The sequence below is a fragment of the Erigeron canadensis genome, chromosome 3 (genome assembly GCF_010389155.1).
Source record: "Erigeron canadensis isolate Cc75 chromosome 3, C_canadensis_v1, whole genome shotgun sequence".
NCBI lineage: Eukaryota > Viridiplantae > Streptophyta > Magnoliopsida > Asterales > Asteraceae > Erigeron > Erigeron canadensis.
In genome coordinates, this window is record NC_057763.1 from 29373990 (window position 1) to 29395666 (window position 21677).

A 21677-nucleotide genomic window follows, 5' to 3' on the forward strand; every position below is an offset into this window, starting at 1 on the left:
AATGATAACTTGGTAATTAAGTGAAGATTTTAAGATATCATATAAATGTTTCCATTTATTTATATGGAGAACCTAGTAAATTAAACTCAATATTCAATAAAAATTAGTTGTATCGTGTGGTTTACACTTGATAGGTACACATATATGTTGGATCGTGTGGTTTACACTTTACACTTGATAGGTACACATCTGTGGACCTAATTTCATAGTCGTTTGATGCTTAGATTTTTTGTTTTATTGACTATAAAATCAAGCACTCACACGATAATGGCCGGCCCCATATTACACGACAGATTCCTAATGAGTAACAAACATTATAATTTCCACACAAACGAAAAGTAATGAATAACAACACTCTCTCAACTCTCAAGTCCAAATACTATCACATTATTGTACTATATATACTTTGATTAAAGTAAAAGGAGACGGAGATTTATGGCCCTACGTGAAGATTATTGAGGCTAATTACCATTTGCATGATTGATGAAGGTAGAAATCCTCTTGCGCAAATTAATAGCATTTTCACTAGTTGGTTTAAACAAGAAAAACAAATGGTCCTCACCTTTGTGCTCAACAACCTCAATTTCTCCAATCCATCCATTCTTAGCCAAAATATCCTTATAATACAACCCCCTATCTTTCAATATATCGATTCCTGCCACACAAACTAATACCCTCGGGCATTTAAGATCCGACACTTTCGGATCCTTATCCGGGTTAATAAGCGGGTCATCGAATCCACTTGTTTCCGGGTGGGCAAGCATCCATAGATCACCAAGTACACTCTGCCATGGGTGCTCTTCCTCTGATTTCATCCGATCCTTTCCCCAGAAAAAAGGATTAAGCAACATAATACCCCGAAGATTTACAACCCGATCCGGTTCCTCTGACCCGATCCGAATTGCCATGTGGTGGATGATATTTGCACCCGCGCTATCTCCCGCCATAAATACATTCCCAAAATCCGCGTACTCGTTAAGCCATGACTCGGGTCCATTTCCATCAACATGTTGCATGGCCCACATGATCGCGTCCCAAGAATCTTGGAAACACGCAGGGACAGGATACTGTGGGGCTGTTCTGTAGTCCACGGAAACTATGACAACGTTGGATTCGGATGCTACTAGATTTAGGAAATTTTGGTATGTTGGTGAGGAGGCGGTTTCTACAACGAAACCACCTCCATGGTAGTAGATTAAAAGGGGTAGTTTCTTTACGTTAGGATTTGCGTTCATGGGAACGTAAAGCCTAACGGAAAGAGGTGTATCATGTGAGACAACAACGTCTTTAGATTGGACGTTAGTAGAAAGATCAAGGCCAGGTGCAACGACATCAGTGCCGGTAAGTTTTAGGAACCGGCCATCTTTGTAGACTCGAATGAAGCCCGGAATTTCTTTGATGATTTGATCTGTTGTTGATTCAGCCATATGTTGAAAATTTGGAAAAATATAAAGTGGATGTTAGAAATTGAATGATAATTGGTTAGTTGGCTCTATAGAGCTTTTTATAGCCTTACCGAGTATAAAGTGTCCTTGTTGATCATTTGTCTTTGTAAAAGCATTTGGTCCTGATGTCGGCTTTTTAGAAGTTTCTTATTTATAAAAAAAAGCTAACAAGAATACGAGTATATGATATATCACACTGCACCCAATAGCCAATAATCTAGAACAATACTAGTTTCACATTGATACGTATAAGAGTCAAAACTAAAGTCATAAAGTAGAAACGGAAGTCTTAAATTTTTTCAAAAATATTGAATACAACCTTAATTTATACGAGTATTATACATGGCTAAATATAATCCTAGTTTCTTCAGGAACGAACCATTACACCTTCCCTTGATGTACTACTTTTACAATTAATTCCCTTGATACGCAACGGATTCATACAAGACATTCTTACAAAGTATAACGCATGCAAACGACATATATGGACGTAGTGGAGCCATGTGGTGGTCACGGGTGGTCATGACAACCCCACAATATCTAAAAAAGTGGAGAATTATTATACTATTTCTATGTATTTATTGTGTTTAAAGGTAATTGGCAACCCCACAAATTATGTACTTAAGATCTCATGTCATTAATTAAGCTTGTTAGTACTATGAAAACTATTTGAAAACCCAAGACTCAAAATCCCGACTTGAACCGACAATTGATTAATGATTTATGTACATACGTATGAAGGCCCCATCCATTTTAGTAGTTTTTGATGAATTTATGTAACATCATAAGTTTTGTATTTGTTTCATTGAGCTACCATTCATTTAAATTGTGGGCTACCACGCATTTACATTTTTGGTTTTTGAGGCAGGTCCCAACGCCTCGTCGATGCAACCGTCGACAAACTCGTCGATGAAGACAAGGATGGCACGGAGCTCGTCGGTCTGCGTGTCATTAAAAGCCGTCGATGCATCGATGGGTGCAGAAGAGTGGGGTGGAGCGTGTGTGGGGTCCGCATGCAGTCTTCCAATCATATGCCGATGATATCCCATGTAGTGCGACCCCGGCCCGACTCCAAATGAAACGGGTTCCTCATTTGAAAGGTTATTTGGCGATAACCTAATTAAGCGACCACTGGGTTGCAACGTAAGCTGTAGGTTGTCTAGTTTGTCCGATGCAACATCCAACCGATCATCGGGTTCGGAAGCGGCCCAAAGTATTATTATATATGCTCGAATGCAACATGATATTTTGCAATGGCTCGAGGTTAAGGATGCCATGAAGTCTAGCAAAACCGATTAAACGGGTTTGATGAGGATAGATTTGAAGACTCACATGGCGTATAAAAAATACTTGCAAAAAGAGTATGGAAGCATGTTTTATATGGATGTTAACGAGGACGAGGATGGGGATGTCGAGGAGGACAACGAAGAGTTGTTTTATTTAGTTTAATAATGTAGTATGAATATTATTTAGTTTTAATTGTAATAATGTGTGTTAATTTTATTAATGTGAAATTTTTATAAATAAAAGTAAACTTAATTTATTTTAAGATAATATAAAATATAAGTAAATAAAATTGAAGAAGATGTGAAAAAGAAGTACGGTTGGTAGTGAGTGAGAAAGAGGTGACTTAGGAGAGAGAAAAGCGGGTGTAACAGTGTGAATGAGGTGATTACGAGTTCAAGGGTTAAAAGAGGCGTGAGAAACGAATTTGGGTATGCATAGACGGCAAAAAAATTTTTGAATATTATCTAGTCTATCTATACTTCTATATCTATACTATATTAATAAATAAACTACCCTCTCTTTTTTTTCAACTCTCTACCTTTAAAATACCTAAAATACCTTTAATTTTTAACACAATCTTAACTCACACACTAAATCTACCCAATAAATCTCTAAATTATTTTACACCCGTATTTATCTAAACTATCTATTTCTTTTATTAATTAATTATCTATCTTCTTCATTAATTAATTTAAGTATTTTCACTTATCTCTATAATATTTTTAATAAAGTTATTTACAAAAGATATACATTTCTTAACCATAAAATAACTATACTACCATTTACGTCAATTATTTTTAGATTAATAACCATTGTTACCACCACTGCCACTAACACCACCCGTTACCACCACCACTGCTGCATTGTGCGGGTACCCATCTCATAAAAGGTTGTTTTAACGGTCTCTTAATTGCTTCGTTCTGCACTATATAAACACCATACAGGGAGAAAAACCAAATTCTACTAGTGGCCAATAATTAAAAAAATGTCATCCGCTTTTCTCACTTGATGGGCTTTCGTAGGGGCGGCAGGGCTGCTAAACGAAATTTACTGTTTCGGCGTCCCGACATATTAAACTATAAAATATAAAATATAAAACTTATGTTTATCCTAAATATTCAACTAATTAAACTAGTTAAAAAAAACATCTAATCAAATTTGATTAAAAAATTTTTTTTTAAAAAATTCGTTTTCAAAAAAAATTCTTTTTCCATCACCAAACTAATTTATACGTTTTGATTTTCCATTACCAATTTACACTTTTAAACCTTTTCACTAAAAGAATAATTTGATTTAAAAAATAGATAAAATATCCCAAATATCAACCTAATTAAATTAATAAAAATCACCTAACCAAATTCGATTAATTTTTTTTTTTTTTAAAGATGTGGATCATTTGCTCGCAACAAGAGATGTAGCTTACGTTATCTTTACCGAGTCCGCGCTAGAGAGCTCTCACCCTCAATACCTAATAAATAACAACTATATAATCCAAAACTTTCATGAAGAGGAAATACACAACAAAATATAACAACTATATAATCCAAAGCTTTCATGAAAAAACAAAAGACTTTTCTTATACATTTTTATTCTTTGATAGAAATTTCGAACCATTTTTCAGGTTTCGGTTCGGTTCGGTTAGTTAAAAAATTTGAACCGTTAATTTTGGTTACCCGCAAATCGGTTACCCGAAAAAGTCGGTTAATTGCGGTCTAAGTTTAAGTTTTCAATATAATAGTCAATTTACATTGTATTAATTAATTTTTCTATGTAAAATAGTTATTTAACTACATTAATATTTTGTTTTATAAATAAATATCTAATTTTGAATTACTTTTTTCTAACATTATATTTATGCAATGTAAGTTCATATCGAAGAATATTTTATGATTTACTACTTAAAATGTCTTCTATACGATATTACTAATATTTTTGATAAATATTTGAAACAATGTTAACAGCTTTTTATTAACAAGAGTATATATATACATATATATATAACAAAATTAATTAGAATATCCAAAACTAATCATAGATTGTAAAAGAAACGTGATAAAATTGTTAATATTTTAGGCAACAAAAACAAAAAATTAATTAAATAGATATGTAAATGATGTATTAATGTAATACATATATGTGTAAATATACATATATATGGTTATATGTAGGCATATATCAAAATTCGGTACGTTCGGTTAACCGCGGGTAATGAATATTGAAAAATGTAACCTAACCGTTACACATCGGTTTTTTCGTTTTTGGGTTTCAGTATTTTTCGGTTTCGGTTTTTTTGGTTTCAGATCACGCGGTTCGGATCGGTTTTTCGGTTCATTTCTTACACCCTATGTCATATATTTTCATCTTACCATTAGGTGGATATTAGACTTTTCCTTTTGGCCAATTAATCAATTTTTTAATTTTATAGTCTTTTGAAGCTTAATTAATTGTTTTATGAACTATATATTTAATGGAATTGATATTAGCATCACACCTTTTGATTATTTTATCGTATTTGTGTCATTGATACTTGTACAGTTTATAATAATACTTGAACAGTGTGTTAAAAGTATTAAAAGAATTGATACAAATATCACGTCCCTATAGTTATGATTAACAGGATTTGGCCCCACATAACACCACATATTCCTAGATAACAACATTAAACATATGCTTCATTCGGTTATTAGACTAAATGGTATGAGGGGTTTTGGGGAGGGGGTTTTTGGCTACATGGCTCCAACTAAGCAAATGGGGGTTCTTAAAAAAATGTGGTACGAGGCATCTTGACACCATGGGGCATCTCTTGCCATGTGTCAAGACCAAATGATTAATTTTTTTTTACTTTTTCTTTTTTTATTACAAAAATATTTATGTTTTATATATTTATTCCTAATATTTCATAAGGTAACATAAAGTGAATAAAAGTTCACTTTCCGACGGTTGAATACTTTCATTCCTATTTAGTGAAAGAAACTGGGGATAAAATCCATTACATAGAAACTAAATAACATAAACTAAAAAGACACATAATCAAATTAAGGTAGTACATAGCAAGAAAAACACATAAACCTACTAGTTGCCATAATACTTTTGTCAAAGTTCCCTTTTCATGTCCTCCATTATAGTTCGTTCACGCTCCTCAAAATAACTATAATCTTTCGCCAACATCTTCAACTCATCCCTTTTATCCTTTTTCTCTTTAAGCAACTATTTTCTTTCACCCAACTCCGCACATTTATTACTTGATTCCATTAAACCATGTAACTCGTTAGTAACTTTCTCAAATACCTCCGTGTAATCTATATGCCATGCCAAACTCGAACCCGAAGCCGACCCCGATGCGAATGCCCTTTTGTCTGCGTCTCGACCTATCGGTCGAATATACCGACCTTCAACTCCCTCGTCCTTGTTTAAATCAATGTTCATCCCAGCGTTGGACCCTTCACTTTGTGGATCAACGGATGAGGAAGTTTTTGACCTTTTGGCGGTTGGTTCACCGCGTGATGCCTTTCCATCAAACTCGGCAAACTTGTAGAATGAAAATGGGAGTTGATGTAGGTGAAAAGGAATAATTTTTTTTAAAAAAACTTTTTTTTTATGGGAATCGGCAATCCAACGGGTATAAGCCCTTGGGAAGGAGGAAAAAGCATGCCTTGGTCAACGTTTTTGCCCATCTTTCCACGACAAAAAAATTGGCCGAAACGCCCTTCGGGGTGATGTTCACCCTGTTTCAGGCGCGTTTTGAAGCCGGAACACCACTCTAAATGCCTCATAACGTTTGGTCTTATGGTCACGTGTTGGAGAGGGTAGCGAATGATGCAATTTTCAATAGGGATTTGGTATGTGGGCATCAAGTGGTGCAATATTTACAATCCTTGGAATTCTTAGGGGAAACGGTGTAGTGCCAATTTTTGGCTCTTTAGCAAGTTTTGGCAAAAAATTAGCCAATAGTACATGGCCACATGTAATAGTCAAAAACTTGTCAATATTAGCTGATCCTTGCCAAATTTCATGATATAGTGCCAATTTTTGCCAATTTCAAAGTTACCAAATACACCGTAAAGTTTCATTAAAGTTAAAAACACAATACAAATACAAACTAAAAACATCAACTAGGAATTAAAAAACAATACAACAAAAAAATAAATAACAAAGTAATACAACCTGTCATGAGGCCACCTGTATTTGTCGGCGATTTCGCGTTTGCGTTGCAAAACTATGCTACGCACGGGATCGATGATCGTGAGGTTGCGCAACAATATGGATTTGTTGATCCATCGTCTTTTGTCGTTGCCAATCGAGTTGGGATTGTAGCAAATCCCGCGCAAGCTTCTCACGTTCGGCAATGGCGGCCATCATCATTTGCCGATTGAGCCTCATTTCTTCGTTGTGTTCCATACTCACCTCCCTATACTCTTCAACGGAATCAAGCAACACTTCTTTGTTTTTGACCGAACTCGCTCCCTTACTACGTGTTTTGCGAGGAAATTAGGGCATCGAGTCCTCATTCAAATCGAGAACTCGAGTGTAGTGGCTCGACTCATCGGTTCGAACCCTTTTCTCACTCCCGCTAGTATCTTCGGTGTGAGGAGTGCCAGCCGTAGGAGTAGTAGGCTCGGTCGAAGTACTACCAAACCCACTCACCGGTGGAATATACGAGAACTTATCATGCTCCTTCACAACTATCCAAGCTTTGATATGTTTGAATCCCTTGTTCTTGTGTCGTCTTGCCCACTCTTCCAAGCTTTGTGTCAAGATATACGCCTCATCGACACCGCTAGCCCATTGATGTTTCTATAAACACATAAATACAAAATATATATTTATATAAAACAACATATATATATATATGTGTGTGTGTGTGTGTATATGGGTGGGTTAGATTAGGGACTCCTTATTTTAGAGACTGTTAGGTACTCGATCTAGACCGTCCATTTTCATCAGATCTAATCACCACTAATCATATCCGGCGACATCTCCGGCCATATTCATCTCGTGCGACAACTCCGGTGAGACTTACACATGTGTAAGTACAACTTACACATGTGTAAGTTGAATAAAATTTATGATTCAGAGCGGGCTTCGCCCTTAAGGATATTCATAAACCAAAGCTGGTGGGGGTGATAGGTCATTGAGGGTGATAGGTCATAGAGGGTGATAGGTCATAGGGGGTGACCGGTGATGGGTGATCTACCTAAAAAAATTGTACCTAAAACATGTGTATGTCTCGCTAGATATGGTCGCCGTCGTCGGAGGATCATGGTGGTGGTCGGAGATGATCATGGTGGTGGTGACCGGAGAAGGAGGTAGAAGGAGTCCCTAACAGTCCTTAAAATAAAGAGTCCCTAATTTAACTTTTCCCTATATATATATATATATAAATGTAAAACAACACACATATATATATAAAAACGTAAAACACCTATATATGTATATATATATAAGGGAAAAGGGAATATAAGGTTGTCCGACACCTAAGCTTGGGTGTGGAACCACTCACATACTAATATTTTATTATATATTGTTTAATGAATAAATGTTTGGTCCCCTGTGATTTTTTTGGTTTAAAAAATTAATATGTGAGTGTCCGGCATCTAAGTTTAGGAACTTAACAGCCTTATATTCCTATACCCCTATATATAAACATAGAACAATATATATATATGTATATATATATATATAACCGTAAAAATATATATAGGGTGACTATCAAATGAGAATGGAATTAAAATGGGAACACTTAAAACTACATTTTGATGCATTAAAAGTCCATAAAACTAACATAGTTCATAACTAATTATCATTATTTAAGTGTTTAACAACACATCTATCCGTCAGAATCCAAAAAATCACGTTTTTTGTTGGATGCATCAATTTGATGAATATGCATCCAAGATGGGTGCACACAAAAAAACGTGATTTTTTCGATTTTGACGGATCAATGTGTTGTTAAACACTTAAATAATGATAATTAGCTAAACACTATGATACTTTTATGGACTTTTAATGCATCAAAATGATGTTTTTAAGTGTTCTCACCGTTCTTATTTTAAAAGTGTTCTCACCGGAGTGTTACCCAATATATATATATATATATATATATATATATATTTATATATATAAGAAGGAAAATTAACCATCGTTGTGTAGATGCCGTTAAACTTGTTCAATAGCGGGTGCATTTTCTTCCACTTTGTGTTGACTTGATGGTATGTTCATGAATGATTATTTTGTTGCTTATTGTAGTGTTCATGAATCCTATTCCAAAAGGATTCGTATCTTTGTTGATTGGCGGTGGCGAGATCCTTAGAGATATGAAAATAAGCTCAGGCCAAAAATTCTTCATCATCGCCACTCCAAGCGATCGGGGGTGCTCTTGTGGTTGAGGTGGTTTTTTTCGCCTTCCCACGACCGGGTGGAGGTGGCGCCTCCACCTCTTCGCCAGAGTTGTCTCGAACATCGTCCTAACTTGGACATCATCATCATCTTTAAGAAACGTGATTGTGGGTTCGGTAGGAGGAAGTTGAAAGCGGCCCGTGTCAAATTGCACGGGGAAATCCGAGGTCAACAATTGACTTGAAGAACCGCCGAAATCATATTGTTGTTCGACGGTGCCAAGAAGTTGAAATGGGAGTTGATTTCTTGGTGCTCGGAATGTTTTGGATTTTTGTTTTTAGTAAGAATCATTTTGAAGAATATATGTGAAAGAGATAAGTAAGAAATATACAGAGAAGATATGAGTATTTTTTAAAAGTGAGAAGAAATGAAAGATTAAAAGGTATATATAGGTAATAAGGAGACGGTAAGTTTTGTAAAATGTTAAAAAAAAGATCACATTTAACCAAAAGACACACACACAAAAAAAAGATCCCAACATTCACAGCAGACGCTCCTAACGTTTACTAGCATCGGCCAAAACTAGCCGATTTAACTTGTCAAACTTGCTTATTAAAGTTGCCGATACATGTGCTATAGGCTTGCCAAAGAGCCGATGTTTTTTGCCGATAAAACTAGCCACCTACACCCTTGCCCCTTATGAATCAAAAATAGAGCTAGGAGATTGAATTTCACATGAGAGAATATATTGGAGGAATTAAATTTCTATATTTGTAGATATATATAGTTCTTTTCCTTTGTAAATCTTTCATGTAATCGTATATGTTTTGTTGTGATAATGAAATGGGAAATATAAAATATAGCCTTAAGGGCTATATTTAACGTGCATAAAACAACTTGTACCTTCCATATTAAAAACTCACTCTCTGATTTTCATGGTAAATATACAAATAATTTATGCACATTAAACACAGTCATAAGACTGTATATAGCAAACCCTTAATGAAATTTGTCTTTCCAAAACAAAAAAATAAATAAATGACGACATTAACAGTTCCCACAAAATTAAAAAGTAATTAATGACAACACTCTATAAGTCCAAACAATATCACATGATTGTAGTTTATACTTTAATTAAAGATTTTCGGCCCTACATGAAGATTATTGAGGCCTAATTACCATTTGCGTGATTGATGAAAGTACACATTCTCTTGCGCAAAGCAATAGCATTTTCACCGGTTGGATAAAACAAGAAAAACACATGATCCTCACCTTTGTCTTCAACAACCTCAATTTCTCCAATCCATCCATTCTTAGTCAAAATTTCCTTGTAATACAATCCCCTATCTTTCAATAAATCTATTCCTGCCACGCAAACTAATACCCTCGGGCATCTAAGATTCGACACTTTCGGATCCATATCCGGGTTAATAAGCGGGTCATCCAATCCGCTTGTCCCCGGGTGGGCAAACATCCATATATCACCAAGTACACTCTTCAATGGGTGCTCTTCCTCCGAACCTATCCTATCCTTTCCCCAGAAATAGGGATTAAGCAACATAATACCCCGGAGATTTATGACCCGACCCGGATCCTCTGACCCGATCCGAATTGCCATATGGTGGATGATATTTCCCCCCGCACTATCGCCCGCCATAAATACATTACCAAAATCCGCGTACTCGTTAAGCCATGACTCGGGTCCATTTCCGTCAACATGTTGCATGGCCCACATGATCGCGTCCCAAGAATCTTGGAAACACGCAGGGACAGGATACTGTGGCGCTGTTCTGTAGTCCACGGAAACTATGACAACGTTGGATTCGGATGCTACTAGATTTAGGAAATTTTGGTATTTAGGTGAGGAGGCGGTTTCAATGACGAAACCACCTCCATGATAATAGATTAAAAGGGGTAGTTTCTTTCCGGTAGGATTTGCGTTCATGGGAACGTAAAGCCTAACGGAAAGAGGTGTATCATGTGAGATAACAACGTCTTTAGATTGGACGTTAGTAGAAAGATCAAGGCCGGGTGCAACGACATCAGTGCCGCTAAGTTTTAGGTACCGGCCATCTTTGTATACACGAACGACGCCCGGAATTTCTTTGATGATCTGATCTGATGATGAATCAGCCATATGTTGAAAAAAGTGTAAAATATAAAGTGGATGTTAGAAATTGAATGATAATTGGTTGGTTGGCTCTATAGAACTCTTTATAGCCAAATTCCGAGTATAAAGTGTCTTTGTTAATCATTTGTATTTGTAAATTAAAGCACTTGGTCCTGATGTCGGCTGTTTAGAAGTTTCTTATTTATAAAAAAATTAGTAAGAATATATGATATCACACTGCACCCAATAGCCAATAATCTAGAACAATACTAGTTTCACATTGATACGTATAAGAGTCAAAACTAAAGTCATAAAGTAGAAATGGAAGTCTTAAAATTTTCTCAAAAATATTGAATACAACCTTAATTAATCTATATTACACAGGGCAAATACGTAAAGAAGAAAAGAGAATGTGTAATGGTTCCTGAAAGAAACTAGGATGTGTGATATAAATTAAACATGTATCTCACGATCCGCTTTTCTGTATGGAAAATGATCAATCAACCTAATAGTAGTGATGACATTTGGCATAATCAGGAGAAGATATTGAGAGAGATAAAATGAGTAGATTGCACTTGTCACCTGATAAAAACTTTAGGTTGATTATTAGGTTGATTTTGAGACAATGAGACTCTTATGTGTATTAAATATGTGAAACTAGTATTGTACTAGATTATTGGGTGTGATAAATAATTGCTCGACTAGCTATCCTGCTTATCCAATTCTAAAATTTAATTACCTCATAAATCACGAACGACAAGCAAAGTTGTTGTAATGTTGTATAACTCTCTTATTGTCTAGTATCAAAGAAAGACATAAATTTTTTCATTTTAAGGGAGTATTTAATTTGGTTCGCAAAATTTCTTGAAATCTGATGGAATTAAAATCTGAATTCCATTTCATATTCTGTATGGTTGGCAGCATAAAATGCAGATTTCATTCCATGAGGGGTTTGGTTCACAATGAAATTGAATTGGATTTCTTTAAATTAATGAAGAAATTAACATTCTTAGCAAAATGTTTGAAATTCTAATGGAATTCAAAATTTGATAAAAATTACATTTTTTATAATTATTGTTTGATTATATATTTGTTATAATTATTATTACTATGATTTTTGAGACTATATATGTTACATTTTATTATTATTATTATTGTTATTATTATTATTATTATTATTAATCATAAATAATTTATACATTTAAAAAAAATTATTGTTGTTTTATAAAATTTATTTAATTTAAATTATGGGAAACATTTTTTAAAATGTTTTATTTTATTAAAATAATTTATTTTATAAAATATTAACTTACTTTATAATTTACTGTTATTTTATAAAATATATTATCTTACAAAGTAATACAGTATTATTTTATAAAATAAAATAACTTTAAAATATTAGTTTATAAAAAAAATGGATTTTAAAATTTTTATATAGTTTTTTATTTTGTAAAAAAAATCATATTATCATTATTTAAAATATATGTTACTATTACTATATAATTAATACCGTTAATATTATGAAGTTCGATTCATTCCAACAACCAAACACATACAGATTATAATTTATAAAATTTTAATTTCATTAGATTTTGAATCCATAAATAGATCTTTCCGATGATATCCATGGCCCACCCTCAAAATGGCCAAGGCTTTATAATCGGGAAAATTCCAATTTATTCAGATTCCAAATTTCAAATTCTTATTCTTTTAACATATTCGAATTTCATCTATACAATTGAATTGTACGACCATTATGCTTGCAATTCCCTGCGCCCCTTGTTGACTCACTGACCTTTGGGGCTAAATATTTTCTCAGCACACAAAACTTTGATTTATCATTGTCACGTTAATAATACACTGAGTTACCATACTAAAATACTTTTAGCACTAACCAACATATTCAAATCGCAATTTATGGTATCAGATGATTATACCAACGCACCTTTTTAAACCACAAAAGAATAAAATAATATATAATAAACACCAATACAACGATGGTTTGAAAGTGGTAGCCACCGCACCGACGTCCTTTATGCAATACGCCAGAGGCACACATGCATATTGAATAGAATACGCAGAGAATACACCGAGGGTCAAAGATGGTTATGATATAAGAGTATATAACTTATGTTGTGTGAATGTGTGGTAAGAAACTACGGAGTATTAGATTCTAAATTTGCTATTGTCCTGAATACGATATAAACACGAATTTGTATATAATTAAGTGATGAATATAAATTTTGTTAAAGTTTAAATTATTTGTACAGTAAATATTAAGCACTAGCCATTATATATATAGAATAAATAAAATGAAACACCAGCGCGTAAATGTTAAAAGAGCGATATGGATCAAAGTAGAAATCATAAGCAATGGGTGTATATATGGATGAATGAACACGATGGGTAATACTCTAGTAAAAACACTTTTACAATAAGAACGGTAATAACTCTTAAAAACATTATTCTGATGCATTAAAGTCCATAAACTAACATAGTGCATAACTAATTATCATTATTTAAGTGTTTAACAACACATTGATCCGTCAAAATAAAAAAATCACGTTTTTTGTTGGATGCATCATTTTGATGATTATGCATCCAAGATGGATGCACAAAACAAAAAACATGATTTTCTCACTTTTGATTACCAATATGTTGTTAAACACTTAAATAATGATAATTAGTTATACATTATGTTAGTTTTATGGACTTTTAATGCATCAAAATGAAGTTTTAAAGTGTTCTCACCGTGTTCTTATTTTAAAGTTGTTCTTATTTGATTGTTCTCTTGAACACAATTATATAATTGCATTCTTTTTATATAGATCAACTAACTAAAAAGTTGTATTTTATCTAGATACTGATACATATTAAATAACTAGTCTTTAGTCCCGTCTAATGGACGGATAAAAATTCTCAAAATATAAATTTCAAAGGCAGATATCAATATGTATATATTTATACGTATACATATATATATATATATATATATCAAAGGTAAATATAAATACAATAAATAACAAAACTGGTGAAAAATAATAACATATGAATAAAACAAATTAAAAATTAAACTTTTTTGTAGTAGAAGAATAAGTCATAATCAAACTACATTGACAACAAACTAAATTAAAAGAGATAAGAAATAACAATAACATAACAATTCAATATCAAATAATAAACAAACACAAACAAAATACAAAAAAATAAAAATTAAAGTGATATATAAAAAAACTGTATATATAGACACGAATGTTTTTTTTTTTATAAAAATTATTGAACTTGATTTATTTATTAAAGATAAGAAGGAGGGAAGAATAACATGAATGAGAATGATTAATAAAAACTTAGGTTGTATGTATAATAAATTAATAATTTATTGAGAGAGTTTTATGGATATTATATATCTTTAAAATTTAAAAACGTTTGTTTTGATAGATAAAGATTTATAATAGAGGTTTAAATATAATTATATATTCAATAAGCAAATAAAAAAACCAACAAAAAAGAGAGTTCTAGAGTAATTAGAAGAGGGATTTAGGCTTCATATGGGTTTATGGGTGTCAAATATACCTCAACATCTTCTTTTAGTTATAATATAGATAATTTTTTTATATCAAACTTTTGTTTTGCTAAAACAGTCCCTTATAACTTTTTTATGGGTAAGGTTGATGTGAGAACCAAAATATATATGAGAACTGTAAGAACAACTATATCTTTTTCTCCTTTTTGGTATGGTTTTTTATTTTTTTTTAATTTTGAGTTTTGAATTTTTTTGAATTTTCTTTTATTTAAAATTTTTTTTAGAAAAATAAGTCATCGGAAAACAACCAATGGCGACAACCACCTCACCGGTATGGTTTCTTTTGTTTCGTTTTTTTATTTTATTTTTTCTCTTGTTATCTTTTGATTATAGTTTTGTTTCTTTTTCTTTATTAAAAACTTTGTAGCCATCACCACTCACTTCATCAACCGCCGCACCATCCACCATAGGTATATTTTTGTTCTTTTATTTATTCTTAATTGTTACCTTTTTTTCCCGTTATATACTCGTATATATCAGAAAAATATATCTTTGAGATTTTTATAATAATATTTGATTTTATTAATTAATTATTATTTTCTTTTATATGTTTTCAGATCATTTGAAGGAGCAAATATGTGAGATTCCGTTTTTCAATGTTGTATGATGTATTGTATCATTTAGTTTGTAATTTAGTTATTTAGTTATTGGTTTTTATATGTGTGTGTACAATAAAATGCTGTTTAATTTAATGTATTATGAATATATTCGTTAAATTATATGTTATTGTTTAATTTTATGTCATTGTTTAATTTGTAGATATTGAGGGTATTGTGGATTAGTGGTTAGTAAGGTAGTGATTGGTGTAATTTTTTAGAATGTAATTATGTTAAATGATGGGTGTAATATCTTTTTCAGTAAATTTTTGATTTTTTTCATACAAATTTTATATTCTTTATTCCCCTCTATTATTTTCATTTCCCTCCATCTTTGAGTTAAAAGTCCAAGTACTCCCTAAGAAGCTTCACCAGGGACAGTAGGAAAACATAATAAAAAAAGTTCATTAACATATAGTAAGGACTTTGTCCTTGCTATAAATTACACATCTACTGTAGTTTTATACGTTTCTAAAACAGCTATACACTTATACAAGATACAAGTATAATTATTTATGATAGGTAGTTTTATATTTATTTATCAAAAATTCTATAGCAAAGACAATGTCCTTGTCGTAGGAAATTATTTTTATTTTTACAAAATTAGAGATGTCCTTGCCGTAGTCGTCGACCATTCTTGCCCACGCTTAATCGAAGACGAGGATTCAGAGAGAACATGCCCTTGCTGTAGATATTCAGCAAAGACAATGCCACATTTAGCAAGGAATTGCTAAAAGTCGATTTTCTTGCAAGATTTACAAGGATTTCTTATGAATCAAAAATAGACCTAGGCCTAGGAGATTGAATTTCACATGGGAGAATTGGAGAAAGTTTCTATTTTTTTTGTAGATAAGTAGTTCTTTTCTTTGTAAAATCTTTCATGTATCTGTTTTGTTATGATAATGAAATTCGTCATTTAAAAACAAAAATAAATAACATTAACAGTTCCCATAAAATTTAAAAGTAATGAATGACAACACTTTCTTAAGACCAAACAATATCACATTATTGTAGTTTATACTTTAATTAAAGGAAATGGAGATGGATGTTTTCGGCCCTACATAAAGATTATTCATTATCGATGAAGCCTAATTACCATTTGCATGATTGATGAAAGTACACATTCTCTTGCGCAAAGCAATAGCATTTTCACCAGATGGATAAAACAAGAAAAACACATGGTCCTCACCTTTGTCCTCAACAACCTCAATTTCTCCACTCCAACCATTTTTAGCCAAAATATCCTTATAATACAACCCCCTATCTTTCAATATATCTTTTTCTGCCACACAAACTAATACCCTGGAACATCCAAGATCCGACACTTTCGGATCCATATCCGGGTTAATAAGCGGGTCATCCAATCCGCTTGTCCCCGGGTGGGCAAACATCCATACATCTCCAAGTGCACTTTTCCATGGGTGCTCTTCCTCCGAACCTATCCTATCCTTTCCCCAAAAATAGGGATTTAACAACATAATCCCGCGGAGATTTATGACCCGACCCGGATCCTCTGACCCGATCCGAATTGCCATGTGGTGGACAATATTTGCACCCGCGCTATCGCCCGCCATAAATACATTACCATAATCCGGGTACTCGTTAAGCCATGACTCGGGCCCATTTCCTTTAACATGTTGCATGGTCCACATGATCGCGTCCCAAGAATCTTGGTAACACGCAGGTACAGGATACTGTGGCGCTGTTCTGTAGTCCACGGAAACTATGACAACGTTGGATTCGGATGCTACTAGGTTTAGGAAATTTTGGTATTTAGGTGAGGAGGCGGTTTCAATGACGAAACCACCTCCATGGTAGTAGATTAAAAGGGGTAGTTTCTTTCCGTCAGGATTTGCGTTATTTGGAACGTAAAGCCTAACGGAAAGAGGTGTGTCATGTGAGATAACAACGTCTTTAGATTGAACGTTAGTAGAAAGATCAAGGCCGGGTGGAACGACCTCAGTGCCACTAAGTTTGAGGAACCGGCCATCTTTGTATACTCGAACAAAGCCCGGAATTTCTTTGATGATTTGATCTGGTGACGAATCATCCATTTGTTGATTAAATGGAAAATATAATGTGGATGTTAGAAATAGGAATGACTGGTGAGTTGGCTCTGTAGAACTTTTTAATTTATAGCTAAACTCTTATCATAAGGTGTCGTTGTTCATTTGTCATTTTAAAGCACTTGGTGCTAAGGTCGGCTGTTTTAGAAGTTTTTTTTTAAAGCACTTGGTGCTTATATATTAAGGTTGTTAAGAAGTTTTTTTTTTTTTTTTTTATAAAACTTTAAAAATTATACCTGATTATCCAGATTACCCATTTGTAAATTGTAGGGGTGAGTACGGTTCAGTTTGAATCGGTTTTTGATTAAAGCCGTAAAACGAACCATTATAATTCGGTTTTTGAAATCATTGGGTTTCGGTTTTTTCGGTTTTAATCGGTTTTTAACCTCTTGTGGATTTGAACCAACTTGAGCTAAAAAAGTTCAAAGTTTATACCCTATGATTATGATACAACATCAATAACTTATCCAAACAATATCAGTAACAAAAACAATACAATAATGATGATAAATCCATCAAAAGAAGTTGAACAAACTTTAAATATTTATTTCAAATAACCTTCATATATAACTATTTATATGTTTCACATGCTCTTTTAATATGCAATTGATCGAATTGAAACGTTCTTGTTGTGTAGTTTCACATAAAACATATATTTAAAATTGTTTTTTATACTAACAATCAAAAATATTTACATATCTAATGAGAATGAGTATAAAATGATATAAATACAAAATAATATAAACAATATATATTTATGGTTCGGTTCGGTTTTTATGGTTTAGTTTTTCATATGAAACTAAAACTGAACCATAACATTCGATTTTTAGAAAATCAAAACCGAAAACCATTGGTTTTTTCGATTCAAATTTTTCGGTTTTCATAGTTTTTTCGGTTTTTGCTCACCCCTAGTAAATTGTAACTCATACACCCACGAACACCAAAACAGTAGACATTTTTGCAACGACATATTGATTTATTGTCACGACACCTATCGTGTCAAAAAACTGATATTCTTGTAATATCTATCAAGTGAACCAATACAGGGTTGTCATGCAGCACCAGATCTAAAATTGATATTTTTTCTATTTGTCTAAAATACAAATTCGGTACATCTTTAATGGTGATTTATGCAAATTTGAATGGTGCGCAGCCGTTACGGCTAACAATTTGTATGTTATAAAAGTATAATTTATGTGTTGTCTATTAAGAAATGACAAAGTATTATGATGCTCTCTTTTATATATTAACCGACTTGACATTTAGTCAAGCGCATATTTTGTTGGTTTATAAATATAACGAGGGTATACCTTTTACCCAAGGAAAATGATTTATCTTCTTAAAAAATTAGCCAAAAAATCCTTTTAATAACTTTAGTTTGTGACATGTGTGGATACCACTAATTCTCTTTTACCCAAAGTATTATGATGTGGATGCGGGGTCATGGAAGTTTAGCTGGTCCCAGTAGCCCAATAGGCCTAGCTCATGGAGAAACACGATGGGACGTGGCTTTCTTTTCTTAGTGTGCAAGATGAGATAATTGAACTAAATTCTTCTAAGAACACATGCACTCTGTACTTTATTATGAATTGCAAAAACTGGGTTACAATGACACGTTATGGTATTTAAGGGAAAACAAATCCTTGATAAGCTAGAAAGCATATAACATAAAATAAAGTTTGGAAATAGAATAACTTAATTAAATTAGATAATTACACCTAGTGGAAGACATAAATATGGGACACCTGATGCGTCAGGCATGGGCCAGGACCGGGTTGAGGGTGATGGCATGGGGTACGTGTTTTAATGACACACTTAGCACCTTTGCATCTAGCGTGAGCTTTTTTTGGCTAGGCATGGCTCGAGCCATTGATTAACCTTTTAGCTTTAACTAGCTATAAGGACCTGTTAAATTATGTACAATTTCATGTGTTGATTTCGCTATTATATATGTTGAGTTTGAATACAATATAATCACTCCTCCAATTAATGGTGCATTTTGGGGACACATCAATATATATAAGCTTCATCTTAATTCCCCTCTATACATAGATAGAGCCTTTGTCAAAATAAATATCAGTAGTACATAATGCTTTGACTTTTATACACTGATAGCCCGTTCAGTTGGGTGGCATGAAATCTGTCTTAAAAACCCTTTGTTTTTAGAATCCCTAGCTAGTTTATGTTTTTTTCTTTATCATCATATATTTTCTATTCTATAATCAAAAATTATTTTCGTACTTGTACACTACTTTCTAGCTAGTTCTTGTAACTTTATTCAATATTGCAATTTCGTTTAATTTCATTATTTTAATAATTCCAAATTTCATTGTAATTCCATATTATAATTGGAATAAATATTTTACATTTTTTTGAACGGTGTTCCTATACCAGAATATCTAACAATTGTTTTTTAAGACAAACCTTATACGATAAAAAAGTTTTTCATTACATATTAAAAAGTTTTATATCGGTGAATGAGCATACATAATAATATCAGTATGTAACATCATGGTGGGGCAGTGGGCTAAGCTAGTGGCTCAATTGCTCAAATAACATCAAGAAAACGACGTCGATGGAAACTATAAATAATGAAATATCAGTCCATATTAAGCCCAAATAAATTATTCTTTATTTTAAAATGGAGATTAAGACATTTTCTCGTCTTACATGAAGGATGATTAGGCCTAATTAATTATCTGCATGATTAATAAAAGTACCGATTCTCTTGCGCAAAATACCAGCACTATCTGAAGTAGGATTAAACAGAAAAAACACATGACCCTCACTTTTATCCTCAATAACTTCAATGGATCCTTGCCACCCATTTTTATCCAAAATATCCTTATAATACCATCCCCTTTCTTTTAATAAATCATTTTCGGCTACACAAACAAGTACCTTGGAGCATCCAAGATCCGACACTTTCGGATCCTTATCCGGGTTAATCAACGGGTCATCCAACCCGCTTGTTCCTGGATGGGCAATCATCCATACATCACCTGGCCCGGCCTTGAATGGGTGCTCATCTTCCGAACCTATCCGATCCTTTCCCCAAAAATACGGGTGTAGCAACACAATGCCCTTAAGATTTATGACCCGACCCGGATTATCCGACCCGGCCCGGATAGCCACATGATGGGCGATAGTTGCGCCCGCGCTATCGCCTGCCAAAAATATATTTCCATAATCAGGATACTCGTTAAGCCATGAGTCCGGTCCCTTTCTGTTTTCATGTTGCATGGTCCACTTGATCGCTTCCCATGCATCATGGAAACACGTAGGGACCGGATACTCTGGTGCTTTTCTATAGTCCACCGAGACTATGACGACGTTGGATTCAGATGCTACTAGGTTTAGGAATTTATGATATGTAGGAGAGGAGGCGGTTTCAATTATGAAACCGCCTCCATGATAATAGATTAAAAGGGGTAGTTTTTTTTCGTCAGGATTTGCATTTTTTGGAATGTAAATCCTAACGGAAAGAGGGGTGTCATGTGAGATAACAACGTCTTTAGATTGAACGTTAGTAGAAGGATCAAGGCCGGGTGGAACGATATCAGTGCCACCAAGTCTTTGAAACCGGCCATCTTTGTATAGTCGAATGATGTAAGGGATTTCTTTGATGATCTGATCTTGGGATGAATCCATTGAGAATAAAACAATATTGTGATGAAAAGGATAAGAAATATAGATTATTGGAGAAATGAGTGTAATTATTGGGTCAATGAAGTTGCTCGGTAATCAAGTCCATGGATCTATTTCTAGATAAGAAATCTTATGGATAATGTATGATGTATATATTAAAGAAAAAAAATGGAAAAAACTGTGGTTGTGGGGTTTAGCCGATCAGGGAAAGAATTACACACGCAATGATGCAACCATAGTCATCAAGAGATTGTATAATTCTCATACCAAACCACGTGTATGATTCACGTCAAACAAATATATATATTAAAAGATACCTGTACAATAAGACGGTGGTGGTAAAATGACGGTGTTGATATACGACTGTGGCGGTGGTAAGGAGGTAATGATAAGTAATTTAGTATTGGGTATAAATACAATTATTTAGACGAATATCCGCACAATGCGGCGGTATAGGAGGTGGCGACGGTGGAGGTGACGACTTGTAGTGGCAACCAGAGGCGGTACCAGAAAAAAATTTCAGAGAGGGCAAAATTAAAAAACTCATGAAATATAAATTTAGAAGGGGGCAAAATGTTAAAAACCTATAGTAAAATTTTTAAAATT

At 33.4% G+C, this 21677-nt stretch overlaps 4 protein-coding genes across 4 annotated transcripts; all 4 read right to left on the reverse strand.

Moving 5' to 3' along the window:
- Positions 1-301: 301 nt before the first annotated feature.
- LOC122591217 (probable carboxylesterase 12) lies at positions 302-1509 on the reverse strand. The gene has a single exon (XM_043763443.1). The coding sequence runs from the start codon at positions 1425-1427 to the stop codon at positions 462-464; it is 966 nt and encodes a 321-aa protein (XP_043619378.1). The 5' UTR covers positions 1428-1509; the 3' UTR covers positions 302-461.
- An 8613-nt stretch (positions 1510-10122) lies between these two features.
- LOC122592926 (probable carboxylesterase 12) lies at positions 10123-11271 on the reverse strand. Its single transcript, XM_043765259.1, has one exon. It carries the CDS (start codon positions 11203-11205, stop codon positions 10240-10242), a length of 966 nt encoding a protein of 321 aa, XP_043621194.1. The 5' UTR covers positions 11206-11271; the 3' UTR covers positions 10123-10239.
- Positions 11272-16286: 5015 nt separating this feature from the next.
- Positions 16287-17529, reverse strand: LOC122591370 (probable carboxylesterase 12). The gene has a single exon (XM_043763640.1). It carries the CDS (start codon positions 17409-17411, stop codon positions 16446-16448), a length of 966 nt encoding a protein of 321 aa, XP_043619575.1. The 5' UTR covers positions 17412-17529; the 3' UTR covers positions 16287-16445.
- A 2503-nt stretch (positions 17530-20032) lies between these two features.
- On the reverse strand, positions 20033-21218 carry LOC122592587 (probable carboxylesterase 12). The gene has a single exon (XM_043764854.1). The coding sequence runs from the start codon at positions 21072-21074 to the stop codon at positions 20115-20117; it is 960 nt and encodes a 319-aa protein (XP_043620789.1). The 5' UTR covers positions 21075-21218; the 3' UTR covers positions 20033-20114.
- Positions 21219-21677: the final 459 nt, after the last annotated feature.

Coding starts and splice junctions, on each gene's coding strand:
- LOC122591370 (XM_043763640.1), bottom strand. CDS start 17,411: ATGGATGATTCGTCACCAGATCAAATCATCAAAGAAATTCCGGGCTTT.
- LOC122592926 (XM_043765259.1), bottom strand. CDS start 11,205: ATGGCTGATTCATCATCAGATCAGATCATCAAAGAAATTCCGGGCGTC.
- LOC122592587 (XM_043764854.1), bottom strand. CDS start 21,074: ATGGATTCATCCCAAGATCAGATCATCAAAGAAATCCCTTACATCATT.
- LOC122591217 (XM_043763443.1), bottom strand. CDS start 1,427: ATGGCTGAATCAACAACAGATCAAATCATCAAAGAAATTCCGGGCTTC.